This window comes from Babylonia areolata, chromosome 23 (genome assembly GCF_041734735.1).
Source record: "Babylonia areolata isolate BAREFJ2019XMU chromosome 23, ASM4173473v1, whole genome shotgun sequence".
NCBI lineage: Eukaryota > Metazoa > Mollusca > Gastropoda > Neogastropoda > Buccinidae > Babylonia > Babylonia areolata.
Window position 1 is genome coordinate 52,945,103 of NC_134898.1, and position 19,274 is coordinate 52,964,376.

At 43.8% G+C, this 19,274-nt stretch overlaps 1 protein-coding gene across 3 annotated transcripts in view; it reads left to right on the plus strand.

The window, feature by feature from the left end:
* Nucleotides 1-19,274, plus strand: part of LOC143297791 (calcium/calmodulin-dependent protein kinase type 1-like) — a 62,049-nt gene that overhangs the window by 30,212 nt on the left and 12,563 nt on the right. For all 3 annotated transcript variants that reach the window (XM_076610283.1, XM_076610284.1, XM_076610285.1), the window contains exons 5-7: nt 3,601-3,662; nt 7,451-7,574; nt 14,265-14,416. In XM_076610283.1, the coding sequence (XP_076466398.1) occupies nt 3,601-3,662; nt 7,451-7,574; nt 14,265-14,416 (338 nt within the window). The remainder of the gene's footprint in view (nt 1-3,600; nt 3,663-7,450; nt 7,575-14,264; nt 14,417-19,274) is intronic.

The window sequence follows — 19,274 nt, forward strand, 5'->3', positions numbered from 1 at the left end:
TTTGTCCGATCGCAGTGACACCTGAGAAACTGAAACTGAAACCGAATACACCGATGCTGTTTCATGCAGAATACAGAATGCAGAATAATTTATTATCTCAACAAGAGAAATTAATTTGTGGTGTAAAACACATAAACAATACACAGAAATCACAGTCATTCAACATGTATCCATAAAAGACATAACATGTTTAGATGGCAACCCATACGTACAATAAAAATACTCACAGTAGATAACAACAACACAACAGAAATCTTTAAAAGGTAACTTAGAGCAAATCATACATACATCATCACAGCCATACATGTACAACACAAAATCAATTAAAGGATATGAATAAAATAGGCATGAAATAGTAAACTAAAAGTAGACATAAGACATAAAAAGATTAAAATAACAAAGCATTTCAACAATACTTTGACTTAAGATGTTACATTCCACATGCACACACTCTGACATACATTTTTTATTTAAATCACAGATCAATTATTATCAATTATTGCTGTTTAATAGCTGAATTGAGGTTGATATAAAGCTGCATCTGGTTCTGTTTGTTTCAAATTTTGGGACACAGAACCGTTTGCCTGAAGGTAAGAGTTGGTAATAATTTGCCAGCGTATGGCTGCTGTCACTTGAAACGCATTTGGCTTTCTGTCGTACATTGTACAGTTTGCTTCAGCTGTCCTGTCTCACTCCCACTGCTTACTGCACACATTCACAGTCTGGTTCAGTATATTCTTGGCACACGTTCGCCATGAACACATTGGAACACAGTCTGGTTCAGTATATTCTTGGCACACGTTCGCCATGAACACATTGGAACACAGTCTGGTTCAGTATATTCTTGGCACACGTTCGCCATGAACACATTGGAACACAGTCTGGTTCAGTATATTCTTGGCACACGTTCGCCATGAACACATTGGAACACAGTCTGGTTCAGTATATTCTTGGCACACGTTCGCCATGAACACATTGGAACACAGTCTGGTTCAGTATATTCTTGGCACACGTTCGCCATGAACACATTGGAATACAGTCTGGTTCAGTATATTCTTGGCACACGTTCGCCATGAACACATTGGAACACAGTCTGGTTCAGTATATTCTTGGCACACGTTCGCCATAAACACATTGGAACACAGTCTGGTTCAGTATATTCTTGGCACACGTTCGCCATGAACACATTGGAACACAGTCTGGTTCAGTATATTCTTGGCACACGTTCGCCATGAACACATTGGAACACAGTCTGGTTCAGTATATTCTTGGCACACGTTCGCCATGAACACATTGGAACACAGTCTGGTTCAGTATATTCTTGGCACACGTTCGCCATGAACACATTGGAACACAGTCTGGTTCAGTATATTCTTGGCACACGTTCGCCATGAACACATTGGAATACAGTCTGGTTCAGTATATTCTTGGCACACGTTCGCCATGAACACATTGGAACACAGTCTGGTTCAGTATATTCTTGGCACACGTTCGCCATGAACACATTGGAACACAGTCTGGTTCAGTATATTCTTGGCACACGTTCGCCATGAACACTGGAAAATGCGTTTGGAAAACCAGCATTTCAGCCAAAAATGTACAGGTTTTTATTATTTTTTTATATTTTTTTTATAGTGTTTTATAAAACGACAGCTGCACAACTTTTCATTGATAAAAAGTGCACGTGCAGTAAGGCACAATCCAGGTTATGGGTGGTGCTCATTAGAATGAATTGGTTGCAAACACCACTGTCGGCCGAAATTTCAGCATCATTCACCATACCCATAAGAAGAAAACCATGGAAGTTTCCGAGTGGTCCTTAACTTTTTGTGAACCCGTCTCGACTGACAGACTGAGAACTTATGAACCTGTGTGGACTGAAAATATCTTTATGAACCTGTGTGGATTGACAGACTGAAAACCTTTTATGAATCTTTGTTGATTGACACACTGAAAACTGTATGAACCTGTGTGGATTGAAAACATTTCCATGAACCTGTGTGGATTGAAAGACTGAAAACCTTTTATAAGTCTGTGTGGATCGACAGATTGAAAACGTTTTAGGAACCTGTGTGGATAGAAAACATTTTTCATGAACCTGTGTGGATTGACAGAATGGAAACTTTCTATGAACCTGTGTGGATTGACAGACTGAAACCCTTTTATGAACCTGTGTGGATTGACAGACTGAAACCCTTTTATGAACCTGTGTGGATTGTCAGACTGAAACCCTTTTATGAACCTGTGTGGATTGAAAGACTGAAAACATTTTGTGAACTGGTGTGGATTGACAGAATGGAAACCTTTTATGAACATGTGTGGATTGACAGAATGGAAACCTTTTATGAACCTGTGTGGATTGACAGAATGGAAACCTTTTATGAACCTGTGTGGATTGACAGAATGGAAACCTTTTATGAACCTGAGTGGATTGACAGACTGAAACCCTTTTATGAACCTGTGTGGATTGACAGAATGGAAACCTTTTATGAACCTGTGTGGATTGACAGACTGAAACCCTTTTATGAACCTGTGTGGATTGACAGAATGGAAACCTTTTATGAACCTGTGTGGATTGACAGACTGAACACCTTTTATGAACCTGTGTGGATTGACAGACTGAAACCCTTTTATGAACCTGCGTGGATTGACAGAATGGAAACCTTTTATGAACCTGTGTGGATTGACAGAATGGAAACCTTTTATGAACCTGTGTGGATTGACAGAATGGAAACCTTTTATGAACCTGTGTGGATTGAAAAACTGAAAACATTTTGTGAACTGGTGTGGATTGACAGACTGAAAACGTATGAACCTTTGTGGATTGACAGACTGAACACCTTTTATGAACCTGTGTGGATTGACAGAATGGAAACCTTTTATGAACCTGTTTGGATTGACAGACTGAACACCTTTTATGAACCTTTGTGGATTGACAAACTGAAAACGTATGAACCTTTGTGGATTGACAGACTGAACACCTTTTATGAACCTTTGTGGATTGACAAACTGAAAACGTATGAACCTTTGTGGATTGACAGACTGAAAACATTTTATTAACCTGTTTGGATTGACAGAATAGAAACCTTTATGAACCTGTATTGATTGACAGACTGAAAGCCTTTCATCAACCTGTGTGGATTGACAGACTGAAAACTTTTATGAACCTGTGTGGATTGCCAGACAGAAAACCTTTTATGAATCTGTGTGGATTGGCAGAGTGAAAACTATTTGATAACCTGTGTGGATTGACAGATTGAAACCCTTTTGTGAACCTAGGTGGATTGACAGACTGAAAACTTTATGAACCTGTGTGGATTGACAGAATGGTAACCTTTTATGAACCTGTGTGGATAGACACACTGAACACCTTTATCAACCTGTGTGTATTGACATTCTAAAAACCTTTTATGAACCTGATTGACAGAAAACCTTTTATGAACCTGTGTGGATTGACAGAATGGAAACCTTTTATGAACATGTGTGGATTGACAGACTGAACGCCTTTTATGAACCTGTGTGGATTGACAGACTGAAAACGGTTTTGAACCCGTGTGGACTGACTGACCTAATGGTGGTTCCTTCTTTCTTTCTTTCCAGAGACGTGAAGCCTGAGAATGTGATGGTTTCAAACAACAGGCGGACTCACATTAAACTTATCGGTAAGTTCAGAGAATCGGCATTGCTATTCTTTAGTTTCAGAGTGAAAACGTTAAATGTTTGCTGATAGTCGTGACGCCTGCATATTTTTGTTATCGCTCGTTTATTCATGTGCGACTGAGGCCTCAAACTAATGAATCATCTCAGTCTCAGTCTCACTCTCTCTCTGTGTGTGTGTGTGTGTGTGTGTGTGTGTGTGTGTGTGTGTGTGTGTGTGTGTGTGTGTGTGTGTGAGTCTCTGTCTTTGTGTCTGTCTTTGTGTCTGTCTGTCTGTCTCTCCCTTTTCCCACACCCAAGGGAACCAACTTCGATACCCTGTTTGATTTTAAGGACCCCTGATTCATTGATTGATTCCCTTGGCATGCTTCACAAAAGCGGGAAACGTTTCGGCAAATGGCTTCGTTGTCGCAGTTTTCAGTTAGGGTGCATTTACATTCATTCACACATCTGTTGACTGATACTCACACACACACACACACACACACACACACACACACACACACACACACACTCTTCTCTCTCTCTCTCACACACACGCGCGCGCTCGCACGCAGACACACACACATAAATGCTGTATGTGTAGTAGTAGTAGAAACAGCAGCAGCAGTAGTAGTAACAGCAGCAGCCTGAGTAATAGCAGCAGTAGTAGTCGTAGCAGCAGTAACAACAGGAGCAGTAGTAGTCGCAGTAGCAACAGCTACAGCAGTAACAACAGGAGCAGTAGTAGAAGCAGAGCAGTGTTAGTAGAAGTGGTGGTGTGTCCATCGAGATCGATGATGACCATCGTTGTCATCCAGATGGGGGATGGGGGATGGGGGGAGGGTGGTGGTGGGGTGGGGGGAAGGATGCTCATGAATCTATCTGTGAGTGCGCAGATGGCTGAATAGTCCAATCTGCGCACGAAATGTTCGCTGACAGTTGGGGCAGACAAAGACAGGCATATCATTGTCAGGGAGCTTGTTTGCCTGTGACTTTCTGGCCTGCCTCTTCTGAACAGCTGCAGCAGTCCTGTTGGCCTCGCACAACCTGGCGCCTTTGTGCACAGCAGCGCGCCATTTGTCACGGTCCACTGCAGATTCCTCCCAGGAGTCAGGGTTGATATCAAACGCTTTCAGAGAGACTTTCAGAGTATCTCTGAAGCGCTTCTTCTGACCTCCGTGTGATCTCTTCCCTTGTTGCAGCTCGCCATAGAAGAGCCTTTTGGGCAGCCGATGGTCTGGCATACGCGCCACGTGTCCAGCCCAGCGAAGCTGGGACTGCATCAGGATGGTGAAGATGCTGGGAAGGGTGGCTTTTGCGAGCACCTCTGTGTCTGGGGTCTTGTCTTGCCACTTGATGTTCAGTAGCTTCCTGAGGCATGTTGTGTGGAAGTGGTTCAGCTTCTTGGCATGTCGTTGGTACACTGTCCAAGTTTCGCAGGCGTACAGTAGTGTGGGGAGAACTACTGCTCTGTAGACCTTTAGCTTGGTCTCAAGACTAATGCCTCTTCTGTTCCAGACATTTGCATTGAGTCTACCAAAAGTTGCGCTTGCTCTTGCAATCCTGACGTTCACTTCATCGTCGATGGTCGCATTTCGTGACAGTGTGCTGCCAAGGTATGTGAACCGCTCCACCGCACTGAGTCTCTGACCGTTGACTGTGATGTTGGGCTCAACGTAGGGTTTCCCTGGGGCTGGCTGATGGAGAACTTCAGTTTTCCTCGTGCTGATGGTAAGGCCGAAGTTCCTGCTGGCAGTGGCAAACTTGTCGACGCTGAGTTGCATGTCAGCTTCAGATCCAGCGTTGAGGGCACAATCATCAGCAAACAAAAAGTCTCTGATGATGTCTGTCATGACCTTCGTTTTTGCTTGAAGCCTTCTGAGGTTAAACAGCTTGCCATCTGTTCGGTACTTTAGGCCGATTCCAACATCGCCATCTCTGAAGGCATCAGTAAGCATTGCAGAGAACATGAGGCTGAACAGCGTTGGAGCCAGGACGCAGCCTTGCTTGACACCATTTGTGACAGCAAAAGGAGCAGATGTTTCACCATTGTCCTGGACTCGAGCCTGCATGCCTTCATGGAATTGGCTGACCAAGGAAATAAATTTCCGAGGGCATCCGTACTTGGCCATGATCTTCCACAGTCCCTCTCTACTCACGGTGTCGAAGGCCTTAGTGAGGTCGACATAGGTGGAGAACAGATCAGCATTTTGCTCCTGACATTTCTCTTGCAGCTGCCTTGCAGCAAACACCATGTCAGTGGTTCCGCGCTCTTTCCGGAATCCACATTGGCTCTCAGGCAAATGACCTTGGTCAAGGTGTGCTGTGAGGCGGTTAAGTAGGATCCTGGCAAGTATCTTGCCTGCGATGGAGAGCAAGGAAATGCCCCGATGGTTATCACAGGCTTGCCGGTTCCCCTTTCGCTTGTACAAGTGAATGATACATGCATCTTTGAAATCCTGGGGGATCGTCTCTTCTTTCCACATGAGTGAGTACAGCTGATGAAGCTTCTCAGTCAGCACAGTGCCTCCATCCTTGTAGACCTCTGCTGGTATGGAGTCTGAGCCAGGTGCTTTGCCACTGGATAACAGACGGATTGCTTTCTGGGTCTCAAGAAGTGTTGGCGGATCGTCCAGTGCTTCGTTGATGGGGACTTGTGGGAGACGGTCTATGGCTTCATCATTTATGGAGGAAGGGCGATTTAAGACACTGTTGAAGTGCTCAGCCCATCGTTCGAGAATGTTCTCCTTCTCGGTGATCAAGGTATTCCCATCTGCACTGAGGAGGGGGGATGATCCTGAGGATGTGGGGCCGTAGACTTCTTTTAAGGCATCATAGAACCTCTTCATATCGTGCCTGTCAGCATATCCCTGGATCTCATCAGCTTTGTCACTCAGCCACTTATCCTGCATCTGGCGTAACTTTTGCTGAACAGTCCTGCGGATGGCATCATACGCATCCTTTTTTGATGTGGACTTTGGGTTGCTCAGGTGGGCTTGATGCAGACGGCGTTTCTCATCCAGAAGCTGCTTGATTTCATCACAGTTTTCATCAAACCAGTCTTTGTGCTTTCTGGTCATGGGTCCCAGGGTCTCTGAAGCTGTACTATAGATCAGCTCACGCAGGGTCCTCCAGTCAGACTCCACATTCTGGTTGTCCAGAGAGGCGGATTCCAGACGATCTTCCAGCAGCTCCACAAAGGACTGTTTGATGGTGATGCTTTTCAGCTTAGCGATGTTGAGCCGTTTTGGAGCCTTCTGGCCTTGGGGGCGTCTCTTGGGTTGGATTCGAATATTCAACTTCGAGACTACAAGACGATGGTCTGTCCAACACTCGGCGCCGCACATGGTCTTTGTTACACGTACATCTTGCCTATCCCTTTTCCTGACGATGACATAATCGATGAGATGCCAATGCAGCAGTAGTAGTCGTAGCAGCAGTAACAACAGGAGCAGTAGTAGTCGCAGTAGCAACAGCTACAGCAGTAACAACAGGAGCAGTAGTAGAAGCAGAGCAGTGTTAGTAGAAGTAGTAGTAGTAGTAGCAGCAGCAGCAGTAGTAGTAGCAGTAGTAGAAGTAATAATAGCAGTAGCAGCAGTAGTAGTAGTAGTGGTAGTAGTTGTAGTTGCAGTAGCAACAATAACAGCCAGAGCTAGTAGTAGCAGAAACTGATTTCTCTTATTGGAGGTGATGATATTGATGTCCGCATTCTGCCCCTTAATTCTTCACCCCCCAACACCCCTCAACGCCTCCACCCCACCCCACCCCTTTCACCCCTCCTATACACACATCGTGTCCTCCCTGTCTGCAGACCTGGGCCTGAGCAGCAACGCAACGGGTGGATCCACCCGAGGACAGTGCGGCAGTCCCCTGTACATGGCACCCGAACTTCTGCGTGGACAGAGCCACGGACCTGCCGTGGACATGTGGAGCGTGTGAGTGGACCGTGTGTGTGTGTGTGTGGGAGAGGGGGGGTGGTTGGGAGGGGGTGGGGGGGCAAGGGTTGGGGGAGGGGAGAGAGGCGGGTGGTGGGTGAGAGGTTGTGGGCTGGGGGAGGTGTTGATTGTGGAGGTAGTGCGTGGCAGTCGTCATGGTGGTAGTAGGTGTACTGTATGGTGATGATGGCTGGTTCTTCGCTTGCGAAGATCAGTGGGAAGTTCCCGCCAGGGATGGGCGGCATGCCTTTTGATGACTAATTAGTCCAATTCGTGATCTGCAGAATCTGTGGCATTGTGGGCAGGTGTAGATCTGGCCTGCGTTGCTGAGCTGCGGACCTGGGTCTTTCCTTCTCCTTCTTTTCTCCTGGATGTTCAGTCGTCTGGTTTCCTCAAAGTGTTCGGTTACCCTGAGCGTTGAAGATCTCCAGCTACCTCTATCTGATGCTGACAGCTCCCATGTCTTGGGGTTATGTCCGCTTGGTATAGTTGCTTCTTCAGTTGGTCCTTGAATATTTTCTGTGGGCGCCTGTATTGCGTTTGCCTTGGACCAACTCCCCATAGAATACTGCTTTCGGCATGCAAGTGTCAGGCATCCGGGTGATGTGTCCTGCCCAGCGAAGTTGTTTTAGCATGAGCATTGACTCGATGCTTTGCAGCTGAGCTCTTTCTAGGACTTCTATATTCGTTATGTAATCCTTCCACTTGATGCCCATGATAGACTGAAGGCATCTCTGATGGAACTGCTCCAGCCGCTTTGTTCGTGTCAGGTACAGCACCAATGCTCTGATCCATATAGCAGTGTTGACAGTACAGCAGCTCGGTAGATTTGCATCTTTGTAGAGTCGCAAGGAGTGGTTTTTCCATACTCTTTTCTGAAGGTGGCCAAATGCACTGCTTGCCTTTGAGAGGCGGTTGTCCACATCTTTGGTCACTGTAGCGTCGTTCGATATGACGCTGCCCAGGTAGGTGAATTGCTCTACCGTGTTAAGGGGATGGCCATCAATATGGGGAGCTGTGTATACGGTCCCTGGTGCGTTTTGGTGGAGGACTTCAGTTTTCTTCAGACTTATAGTCAGACGGTCCCTGGTGGAGGACTTCAGTTTTCTTCAGACTTATAGTCAAACCGAATGCCTTGGCTGCCTGTGAAAAACGGTCTACGATGACCTGCAAAGCTTCTTCTGTGTGTGCCAGGAGGGCGCAGTCGTCTGCAAAGAGCAGGTCCAGGATAGCTTCCTCTGAGGTCTTCGTGTGGCCCATGAGCCTTCGTAAGTTGAATATGCTGCTGTTGGTCCTGAATCTGATATAAATCCCCTCGTGTAGATCCTCCTTTGCTTCGCTCAGCATCATGCTGAAGAAGATCGCGAAGAGTGTGGGGGCTAATACGCATCCTTGCTTCACTCCATTGCTGATTGGGAATTCTTCAGAGTAATCATCATTACACTTGACCCATTTGTCCTTCGTGGAGTTGTTGTAGGATTGTGAGGAACTTTGGAGGGCATCCCAGTTTGGTCATTATTTTACATAGGCCATCTCTGCTGACTGTGTCGAAGGCTTTCGTGAGGTCTATGAATGCTGCATATAGGTTCATATTCTGTTCTCTGCACTTCTCTTGGATCTGTCTCAGCACAAAGATCATGTCAGCTGTTCCTCTCTCTTTGCTCTGAAGCCGCACTGGATCTGTGGGAGATGTACCTCAGCAATGGATGGGATGAGCCTGTCCAGGAGAACTCGGGCGAGAATCTTGCCAGCAATGGAGAACAGTGTGACGCCTCTGTAGTTGGAGCAGTCTGATTTGGAACCCTTATTCTTAAAGAGGGAGACAATCACTGCATCCCGCATGTCCTGTGGCACTACTCCTTCATTCCAGCACGATGTGAATAGCTCCTCAAGCTTCCGAATGAGGGTGTCCCCTCCGTGCTTATAAACCTCTGCTGGGATACCGTCGATGCCTGGTGCTTTGTGGCACTTCAGCTTCTTTATTGCTGCCTTGATTGCTTCGCGTGTGGGGGCGTTGTCCAGGTCCATCTTTACTTCCTCCTGAGGTATGTTGTCTATAGACGCTGCTGCCACAGTCCTCTCTTCCCCAAACAGGTTTCCATAATGTTCAGTCCATCAGTGTAGTATAGCTTGCCTGTCGACAAGTAGGCTTGTGCCATCCGAAGAACGCAGTGGTGCCTGCAGTTGGTAGCTTGGACCATATATTGCGCGAAGTGATTCATAGAAGGCTCTGGAATTTCCCTGATCAGCATACATCTGTGTGTGTTCTGCCAGTGCTATCCACCATGAGTTTTCCATGACTCATTTTGCTTGCAGTTTTCTGCAAGCTGTTCTGTAAGCCATTTTGGTCTTCTGGTGATTAGGAGAGCAGAGCATATTTCCATGGCATGTCCTTTTCTCCTCGAGGAGTTCTTGTATCTCCGCGTCGTTTTCATCGAACCAATCCTGACTTTTCCTTGTTGAGAAACCAACTACTTTAGCTTCATGAAGGATGCTTTTAAGTTCCTTCCACTGGTCGAGGGGTGTATTTCCTGGGGCGTTGGTGTTTCTCAGCCTTTCATTTCTTTCTTTCTGGAATTTCTCCTCCATCACTGACAGCTTGTCGACCTGAAGCTTCTTTGGCTTTGGGCATCCCTTCCTCTCTTCTGGTTTCAGGGTTAGCCTGAGCTTTGCATTAGATGCCAGTGTTTGGACCTTGGGTGTCTCCAAATTGCTTTATAGCGGTCTTTCTGGTGAAATAGGGTGTTCGTGATAGTCAGACCAATCTCGCTGCAGAACTCCAGAAGCACCCTGCCGTTTTCGTTGCAATTGCCTACTCCGTGTCTTCCCATTCCATATTTCGAAGTCTCTACCCACTCTAGGGTTAAAGTCGCCCATGATCAGAATTTTGTCTTCCTTCTCGATGCTCAGCACTAGATTTCTGATATCTCTGTAGAAGGCTTCTTTCGCGATGGGTTCTGCCTGCAGAGTAGGAGCGTACACACTGATGATGGTTAAATATTAGATTCCTTTCGTTTGTAAAGGCAGGCGGAGGCTGATGAGGCGATCTGAATGACCAACTGGCAGGTATTGTAGCTTTCTGGCAAGAGTTCTTTATCATGAAGCCAACCCCTGAGAGTCGGCGTTCTTCTTTCTCCCTTCCCGACCAGTAGAGTGTGTATCCCGCTCCGTGCTCCACGAGTGATCATTGTTTTGCAAAGCGAACTTCACTGAATACTGCTATCTCAATTTCTAGCCTTGCCAGTTCCCTCGCCACTAGGGCTGTACGTCTTCGGGGGCGGTCGCTTTCATCTGAGTCCTGCATTGTCCGTACATTCCAGCATGCCACTTTCAAGTTCATAGTCCGTTTCCATTGCGTAGTCCGTCGTTGATTTATCAGTCCAGATTTTCCCCGTGTTCTTACCGCTGGTGTGAGATGCCCGTTGACCGCAGCTAGCCAACTGTGTGGGGGTGAGACAAGCTTTTTTAGGTCCCCTTTTGTAGACCCGTCTCCATTCGGAGCAAGCAGGCTATCCCTAGAAAAGGCTGCTTGGTCGTTTGGGGTGAACATACGAAAGCTGTTGTTGTCTCCCTCAACAAGCTAGCGACCAATATCCCACACCGCCTTCATGCAGAGTTCCGACTGCGACTCCAGTGCCATCCTGCACCTGTCGTTTCGCCGTTGCTCCGTCGTTCTTCCGACAGCGGGCTTTTGAGCCAGAAGATAGGAGAGGGAAACTCCGATATAACACCTACAGCCCAATGGTTGCCGGGACCGTCTCAGACTACTGAGCTATCTCGTGTCCTCCTTGGGTCTAAAGAGTGGGATTGGTGCGCGCGAGCCGGTCTTCACTATAAAGGGTCAAAGCGCAGCCATGGCCATGAACCCAGGGTCTGCGCACGACGAAGCTCTCCTCTACTCCTGGTGCTTGGTGGGTTTGGGATCAGAGTTGTCCTTCTCCTAGCTGAACTGCCTGACAAGGCTAACGAGTTCCAGCTTCCCGGGTTTGAAATCAGAGTTGTCCTTCTCCTAGATGGACAGCCGTCCCAGGCTGACGAGTTCCATCTACCCGTAGCAACCGGTTATGGCGCCGGTGACCCGCCTCGCCCCTTTCCTATCAGTAGACAACAGGTTTGCCGGGTTTAGAAGATAAACCACTCGGGAAAGCCAGGAGTTGGACTTGGTTGTCAGAGGATATATTTTGCGTTTTGCCACATGAGGAGCACTTTTTAGGCTGTGGGAGCTAATCCCCACACCCACCCCTTGGCGTAACAACCCTTCGTGTATGGTATTGTGTATAAAAAAAGTTTGACTGCCTGGGTTCTTTCAAAACAGGATACAAAACACAAGAGGAAAAAAATGTCTGTGTTTTGTGTCCTGTATGGTATTGTATTGTATTGTATAGTAGTGTATTGTGTCGTGTCGTGTCGTGTCGTGTCGTGTTGTGTTGTATTGTATTGTATTGTATTGTGTCGTGTCGTGTCATGTCGTTACAACTACTTTCGTTTCGAGATCGTATCTCTTTGACTTCATCTTTAACACGGTTCTTGTTGTGCGTTGCGTTGAGTTGCCTTGTATTGTATTGTATTGTATTGTATTGTATTGTGTTGTGTTGCATTATATTGCACTGTATTTATTGCGTTGTGTTGTGTTGTATGGTATTGTATTGCACTGTATTGTGTTGTATTGTATTGCACTGTATTGTATTGTGTTGTATTGTATTGCACTGTATTGTGTTGTGTTGTATTGTGTTGTGTTGTATTGTATTGTGTTGTATTGTATTGCACTGTATTGTGTTGTGTTGTATTGCACTGTATTGTGTTGTGTTGTATTGTGTTGTGTTGTATTGTATTGTGTTGTATTGTATTGCACTGTATTGTGTTGTGTTGTATTGTGTTGTGTTGTATTGTATTGCACTGTATTGTGTTGTGTTGTATTGTATTGCACTGTATTGTGTTGTATTGTGTTGTGTTGTATTGTATTGCACTGTATTGTGTTGTGTTGTATTGTATTGTATTGTGTTGTGTTGTATTGTATTGCACTGTATTGTGTTGTGTTGTATTGCACTGTATTGTGTTGTGTTGTATTGTGTTGTATTGCACTGTATTGTGTTGTGTTGTATTGTGTTGTGTTGTATTGTATTGTGTTGTATTGTATTGCACTGTATTGTGTTGTGTTGTATTGTATTGTGTTGTATTGTATTGCACTGTATTGTGTTGTGTTGTATTGTGTTGTGTTGTATTGTATTGTGTTGTATTGTATTGCACTGTATTGTGTTGTGTTGTATTGTGTTGTGTTGTATTGTGTTGTATTGTATTGCACTGTATTGTGTTGTGTTGTATTGTATTGCACTGTATTGTGTTGTATTGTGTTGTGTTGTATTGTATTGTGTTGTATTGTGTTGTGTTGTATTGTGTTGTATTGTATTGTGTTGTATTGTGTTGTGTTGTATTGTGTTGTGTTGTATTGTATTGTGTTGTATTGTATTGCACTGTATTGTGTTGTGTTGTATTGTATTGCATTGCATTCTCACAACAGGTTACATTTTGTCGCAGTATAGATTTATCTGTGTGAAATTAGGACTGCTCTCCCCGGACTGGAGAGCCTGGCTGGACTGAGCGTGGCAGCACAGTGCAGTGCCACCCATTTTTGTTGTAGTGGTGAGAGGGTGTTTCTACACGCTGCGTTGTATGTATAAACTTTATATGGCGTTTCCTTCTTTCCCCCCATTCCTCCCTTTGTTTATTTCAATGTGTGGAATGATTGTTGTGGGGAAAATATGATGTAGGCTTCCATAACAGAACGCTGGAGAGTTCCGTGCTTTTATGACTGATAGATCGAGGCGCGTCACATGATCTGTACTCTAAAAGTTGATTGGCTCTGCGAGCAAGTGCGAGCAACAAAGGCGATCGAGAGAGGCAGAACATGTGAAACAACAGGCTTTTCCTTGGACATTTTTGCTTCACACACACACGCACACACACGCACGCACACACACACACACACACACACACACACACACACACAGAGAGAGAGAGAGAGAGAGAGAGAGATTCTTTTTTTCTTAAATCTTCAATATTCAGTTTGGAAGGTCAGCCGTCAACATTGACCATTGTTGACCTGTGTGCGGTTGGGGTCCCAACTAGCCCAACCTGGTGTATGGACAGGCTTATCCGGAAATCGTAGCGATCCCCAGGTCAAGACCTGGACCGGCACAACCCTAGCCTTCATTTACCCCGGGGCTAGTTGGGGAGGGGTATAAGCTGGGATTTTGATGAGCTCCCTCTTGAATGACACTAAGGAGGGAACCTCTACTACTGTTGCAGGCAGGGAGTTCCAGGCAGAAATGGTTGACAGGAAGAAACTGAACTCAGAGGTGGTGCCGAGGTGTGCAAAATTGTGTCGGTGATTTGATCTTGTTTTGGTGGATCCTTTCTTGAGAAATTTGTCTGGAGGGATGAAGAGAGAGAGGCGGGTGGTGGGGTGTGCATGACACTTCATTGTACAGAGTTTGATTGTAGCAATCGAGACTATCAACTGAAGAGATGAGCTGGATAGCATAGTCATGTTTGCTTAGCATTATGCCCTTGTCGATCGCCTTTGGCATCGCTCGCGATTTTGACCTAAAAGTTAGTTAGATACGCTTGCGCGAGGTCCAAGATGGCCGCGGCGGAACTCTCCAAGCGGTCTGTTTATGTTTGCATCGCCAGGGGAGTGCTGCTGTTCGAACTTCTCATGGGTCACGTGCCCTTCGAGCCAGAGCGAGGCTCGCGCCAGGTGGCGAAGAACATGACGTCAGTGTACGGGCAGATCATCCGCGGGGTATGCCGGGATGTGTGTGGCGGGGTTCCTGCCTCTTCTGGTACGTGTCGTGTTGTGTCGGGCTGTGTTGTGTTGTGTCATGTTGTGTTGTGTCGTGTTGTGTTGTGTTGTGTGTGTTGTGTTGTGTTGTGTTGTGTCGGGCTGTGTTGTGTTGTGTTGTGTTGTGTTGTGTTGTGTTGTGTTGTGTTGTGCTGTGTCGTGTCGTGTCGTGTCGGGCTGTGTTGTGTTGTGTTGTGTTGTGCTGTGTGTGTTGTGTCGTGTCGTGTCGGGCTGTGTTGTGTTGTGTTGTGTTGTGCTGTGTCGTGTCGGGCTGTGTTGTGTTGTGCTGTGTGTGTTGTGTCGTGTCGTGTCGGGCTGTGTTGTGTCGGGCTGTGTTGTGTTGTGTTGTGTTGTGCTGTGTGTGTTGTGCTGTGTCGTGTCGGGCTGTGTCGTGTCGGGCTGTGTTGTGTTGTGCTGTGTTGTGCTGTGCTGTGCTGTGTTGTGTTGTGCTGTGTCGTGTCGGGCTGTGTGTGTGCTGTGCTGTGTTGTGTTGTGCTGTGTCGTGTTGTGCTGTGTCGTGTGTGCTGTGTCGTGTGTCGTGTCGTGTCGGGCTGTGTTGTTGTGTTGTGCTGTGTCGTGTTGTGTTGTGTTGTGTTGTGCTGTGTCGTGTCGTGTCGGGCTGTGTTGTGTTGTGCTGTGTCGTGTCGTGTCGGGCTGTGTTGTGTTGTGTTGTGTTGTGCTGTGTTGTGTTGTGCTGTGTCGTGTCGGGCTGTGTTGTGTTGTGCTGTGTTGTGTTGTGTTGTGCTGTGTTGTGTTGTGCTGTGTTGTGTTGTGCTGTGTTGTGCTGTGTCGTGTTGTGTCGTGTCGTGTCGGGCTGTGTTGTGTTGTGCTGTGTCGTGTCGGGCTGTGTTGTGTTGTGCTGTGTTGTGTTGTGTTGTGTTGTACTGTGTCGTGTTGTGCTGTGTCGTGTTGTGTCGTGTCGTGTCGGGCTGTGCTGTGCTGTGCTGTGCTGAGCTGAGCTGTGTTGTGTTGTGTTGTGCTGTCTCGTGTTGTGCTGTGCTGTGTTGTGCTGTGCTATGCTGTGTTGTGCTGAGCTGTGTTGTGCTGTGTTGTATTGTGTCGTGTCGTGTTGTGTCGTGCTGTGTTGTGTTGTGTTGTGTTCTGCTGTGTTGTCGTGCAGTGTCGTGTCGTGTCGTGTCGTGTCGTGTTGTGTCGTGTCGTGCTGTAATGTGTCGTGTTGTGTTGTGTTGTGTTGTGTCGTGTCGTGTTGTGTGTCATGTCGTGTCGCATTGTATTGTATTGTATTGTATTGTATTGCATGTGGTATGGTAATGCATTGCATTGCACTGTATTGCACTGTACTGCATTGTAGTGCAGTATCGGTATCAGTAGCTCAAGGAGGTGTCACTGCGTTCGGACAAATCCATATACGCTACACCACATCGGCCAAGCAGATTCCTGACCAGCAGTGCAGCCCAACGCGCTTAGTCAGGCCTTGAGAAAAAAAAAATGAATAAAATAAAATAATAATAATAATCAAATAAAATAACAAACAAACAAAAATAAAGAGAGGCAAAGCCTTCAAGACTCACTTGTGATACACACTTTAAAAAAAATCTAATCGTTAAAATGTAGTTTTGTATTTGTTATTATAAAGCTTCGGGTTAAAAGAAAAAGAAAAAAGAAAAAAGAAAAAAATCTTATCATTAAATTGTGTTCTGTATTTGTTATTATAAAGCTTCGGGTTAAAAGAAAAAGAAAAAAGAAAAAATCTAATCATTAAAATGTGTTCTGTATTTGTTATTATAAAGCTTCGGGTTAAAAGAAAAAGAAAAAAAAGAAAAAAAAAAGTCCTAACGGCAGATTCGAACCCCGTCTTATCCATTACACAATCGTGGCTCCTTAACTGACGTTCAAAAATATAGCATTTAGACATACTTTTTTAAAGGGCGATAAATCGATCGCGGTATTCGCAGTGAGAACGTTGTTTAAATTATATTATTCTGGTGTATCTTGAGCATTTAAAAAATCTTTAAGGGCAATTAAAAATTCTTTTTAAGTCCGCGGTAAAGGAGACGTGGCTATCGCCGCAATCACACTGCAACAATTTTAGTTGTTTTCTCTGGATCTAGATAGATGTACAAGTTTAGTTACACCCCGTTGACACGGTCGATTCAATTTCTCTTTTATTTTCATTCTAGTTTTATAGTTTTAAAGTTGATATGAAAATTGAGTATTTTGCTAAACTAATAACATGTAGAGCCAAGTACAAGTACTTCTAAACGTCGTATGAAGTGAAAAAAACTTCATTTTGAGAAAAGTCAAGACTGGAAATTTTTGCTTTCATCAATTCAAGGGTATTAACTCTCATGGTTTATTATTTTTAACTGTGAATTCCGACTGATTCTATGGATATTTTTATGGCAGTTTGGGGCATAATCCAGTAAGTGATGAGGCGTTCACAAATCTTTCTCTGAATAAATATTTAACGGTCTCCTTCTCCAACTTTCCATCACATGTTATCGTGTATTGTCGATTGAATATAGGATTGAACGGGCAGGTCAACAACTTGAAACGAAATGGCGTCGTTCGCGTTCGCGAAGAATATGAGCACGCGCTTTGAATATGTATAAATAATGTGTACGCAATTGACTTTTGCCCATGACCTTCAGGGCTCAGCCAATAGATCTATAGTCCTCTCATCCTATTGATTTTAGTATTTTCCGAAAAAGACCACTTGGGCGATTGAACATAGTGAAAGCCCTGTACACCGAGAGTAAAACACACAAGCTTTTTATGTATTGAGTATAATTTCAAAATGTAATGTCTAAGATGAGAAAGATCAGTTTAAAGCAAATTAATCCCCCTAGCATTAATTACAGATTAAATTCCCCCCCCCCACCCCCACCCCTTTTTTTTTTTTTACTATCTACACCAAAGACATGCACCAGAAATAAAACTTCCATGTTTAGCAAAAGAAGTTCCTGTTTGAACAAAAAATGATACCAATGACTGCTCTTGTTGCATCAGAAATAAAAAAAACAACAAGTAAATAAATAAATAAATAAAAAATGGATAAATACATAAAAAAAAGAACTACTACTAATAATGGTAATATTTATATAGTGCAAAATCTTGATGAAGTCAACCGTAAGCGTGCAAAAAATAAAATAAAATAAAAGATAATAATAATAATAATTAAAAAAAAAGAAGATACATAGATACATAAATAAAATAAAATAAAACAAGAGAGGCAAGGCCTTCAAGACTCACTTGTGACATGCGCTTACTGCAACAATTGAATCAAAACACACAAAAAATCAATTGCAAAACATAAGTCATGTGCACCTCCCAACATAGAAATATAGACCACACAAAGTTGTGTTGGATTTCACTTTTTTTTTTCTTCTTTTTTTCACTTATTTTTTTTCAAAATTAAAGTCACAAGGGAAAAAAATAATTTCCAACTCACACTTGCTTTTGTTCAAATGAAAGAGGAAATGCACCGAAGTGTGACCAACATACATACACACACAGACACACGCAAGATAGGTAATAAAGTTAAGTTACATTTTATACATGTATAAATATATAAGATGTAACTGAACTTTTTGTTAAACTACTCTGTAATACATTATAAGCTTAATCATAGAGAAAGCAATTAATACAATGTGAAAAAACTCAATATGGGTATTAACAATGTGCCTGTCTGCTTTATGATTACAATTAGTATTAGAAAAATGACATTCACAACACATTTTCATCATATCACAGATTTTTGTGATAACCCTGATTCAGTAAGACCCAATATATATATGTATATATATATATATATATATATATATAATGACATGAAAGTCAAAATTCAAATGATAAATATAGTTCAGTTAATTTTATATAAATACATAAGATGTAACTGAACAGTGAGCTTCTTACTTTGTATGAAAAACAAAAACTGTTAATTACTGATTTATAAGTTTATAATTGTTGAGAAAAAGTGTAATACAGTGTGAAAAAAATAAATATAGATATTAACAATGTGCATACCTGTTTGTTTCAAATGATTGTTCAAACTCAAATTTGCTTTTTGTTTAAGTGAAAAAGGATTCAACTTCATATAAGAAATAAAGTTCAGTTACATTCCATACACAAGATGGTTCAACCCCCGGAATGGATCTCTCAGGCCAGGGTATGTTTCCCAGCAGTCTGAAATCAGTTATGTAAACTGCCATCAGTCATACTATAAATTATTATTGTTACAGAACCAGACACACACGCACACATAGACACACACAGATATTCACATGTGAACACAACAAACAACTCTTTCATTTAATAAATATCTATGTTTCCTCATGTATAAAGATTTTTTTCTTGTAATCTCTCTCTCTCTCTCATGCACCTCTAATTCAGTAAATGATTCCACATTTGAATCTGTTTTGTGCAAAACAAGTGTACACAAATACATATTACAAACTGTATTACAGTAATGTCACTATACTGGAACAAATCCCACTTTTCTCCCACCCCACACTAGCACATACTACAGCAAAGTAGTTTGCACAATACTGAACATTTTCAAGGCAATTAATATTAATTGCCAATGGTTCAAACCTATGGAGTGGATCAGTCAGGCCAAGGTCTGTTTCCCAGCAGTCTAAAATCAGTTATGGAGACTGCTATCAGTCATACTATATCATTGTTACAGAGCCTAACACACACACACACACACACACACACACACACACACACACACACACACACAGAGAGAGAGAGAGAGAGAGAGAGAGAGAGAGAGAGACATATATATGAACACAACAAATAACTTTCATTTATCATATATCTATTATCTTCATGAATAAAGAATTTTCTCTTGTAATCTCTCTCTCTCTCTCTCTCTCTCTCTCTCTCTCTATCTC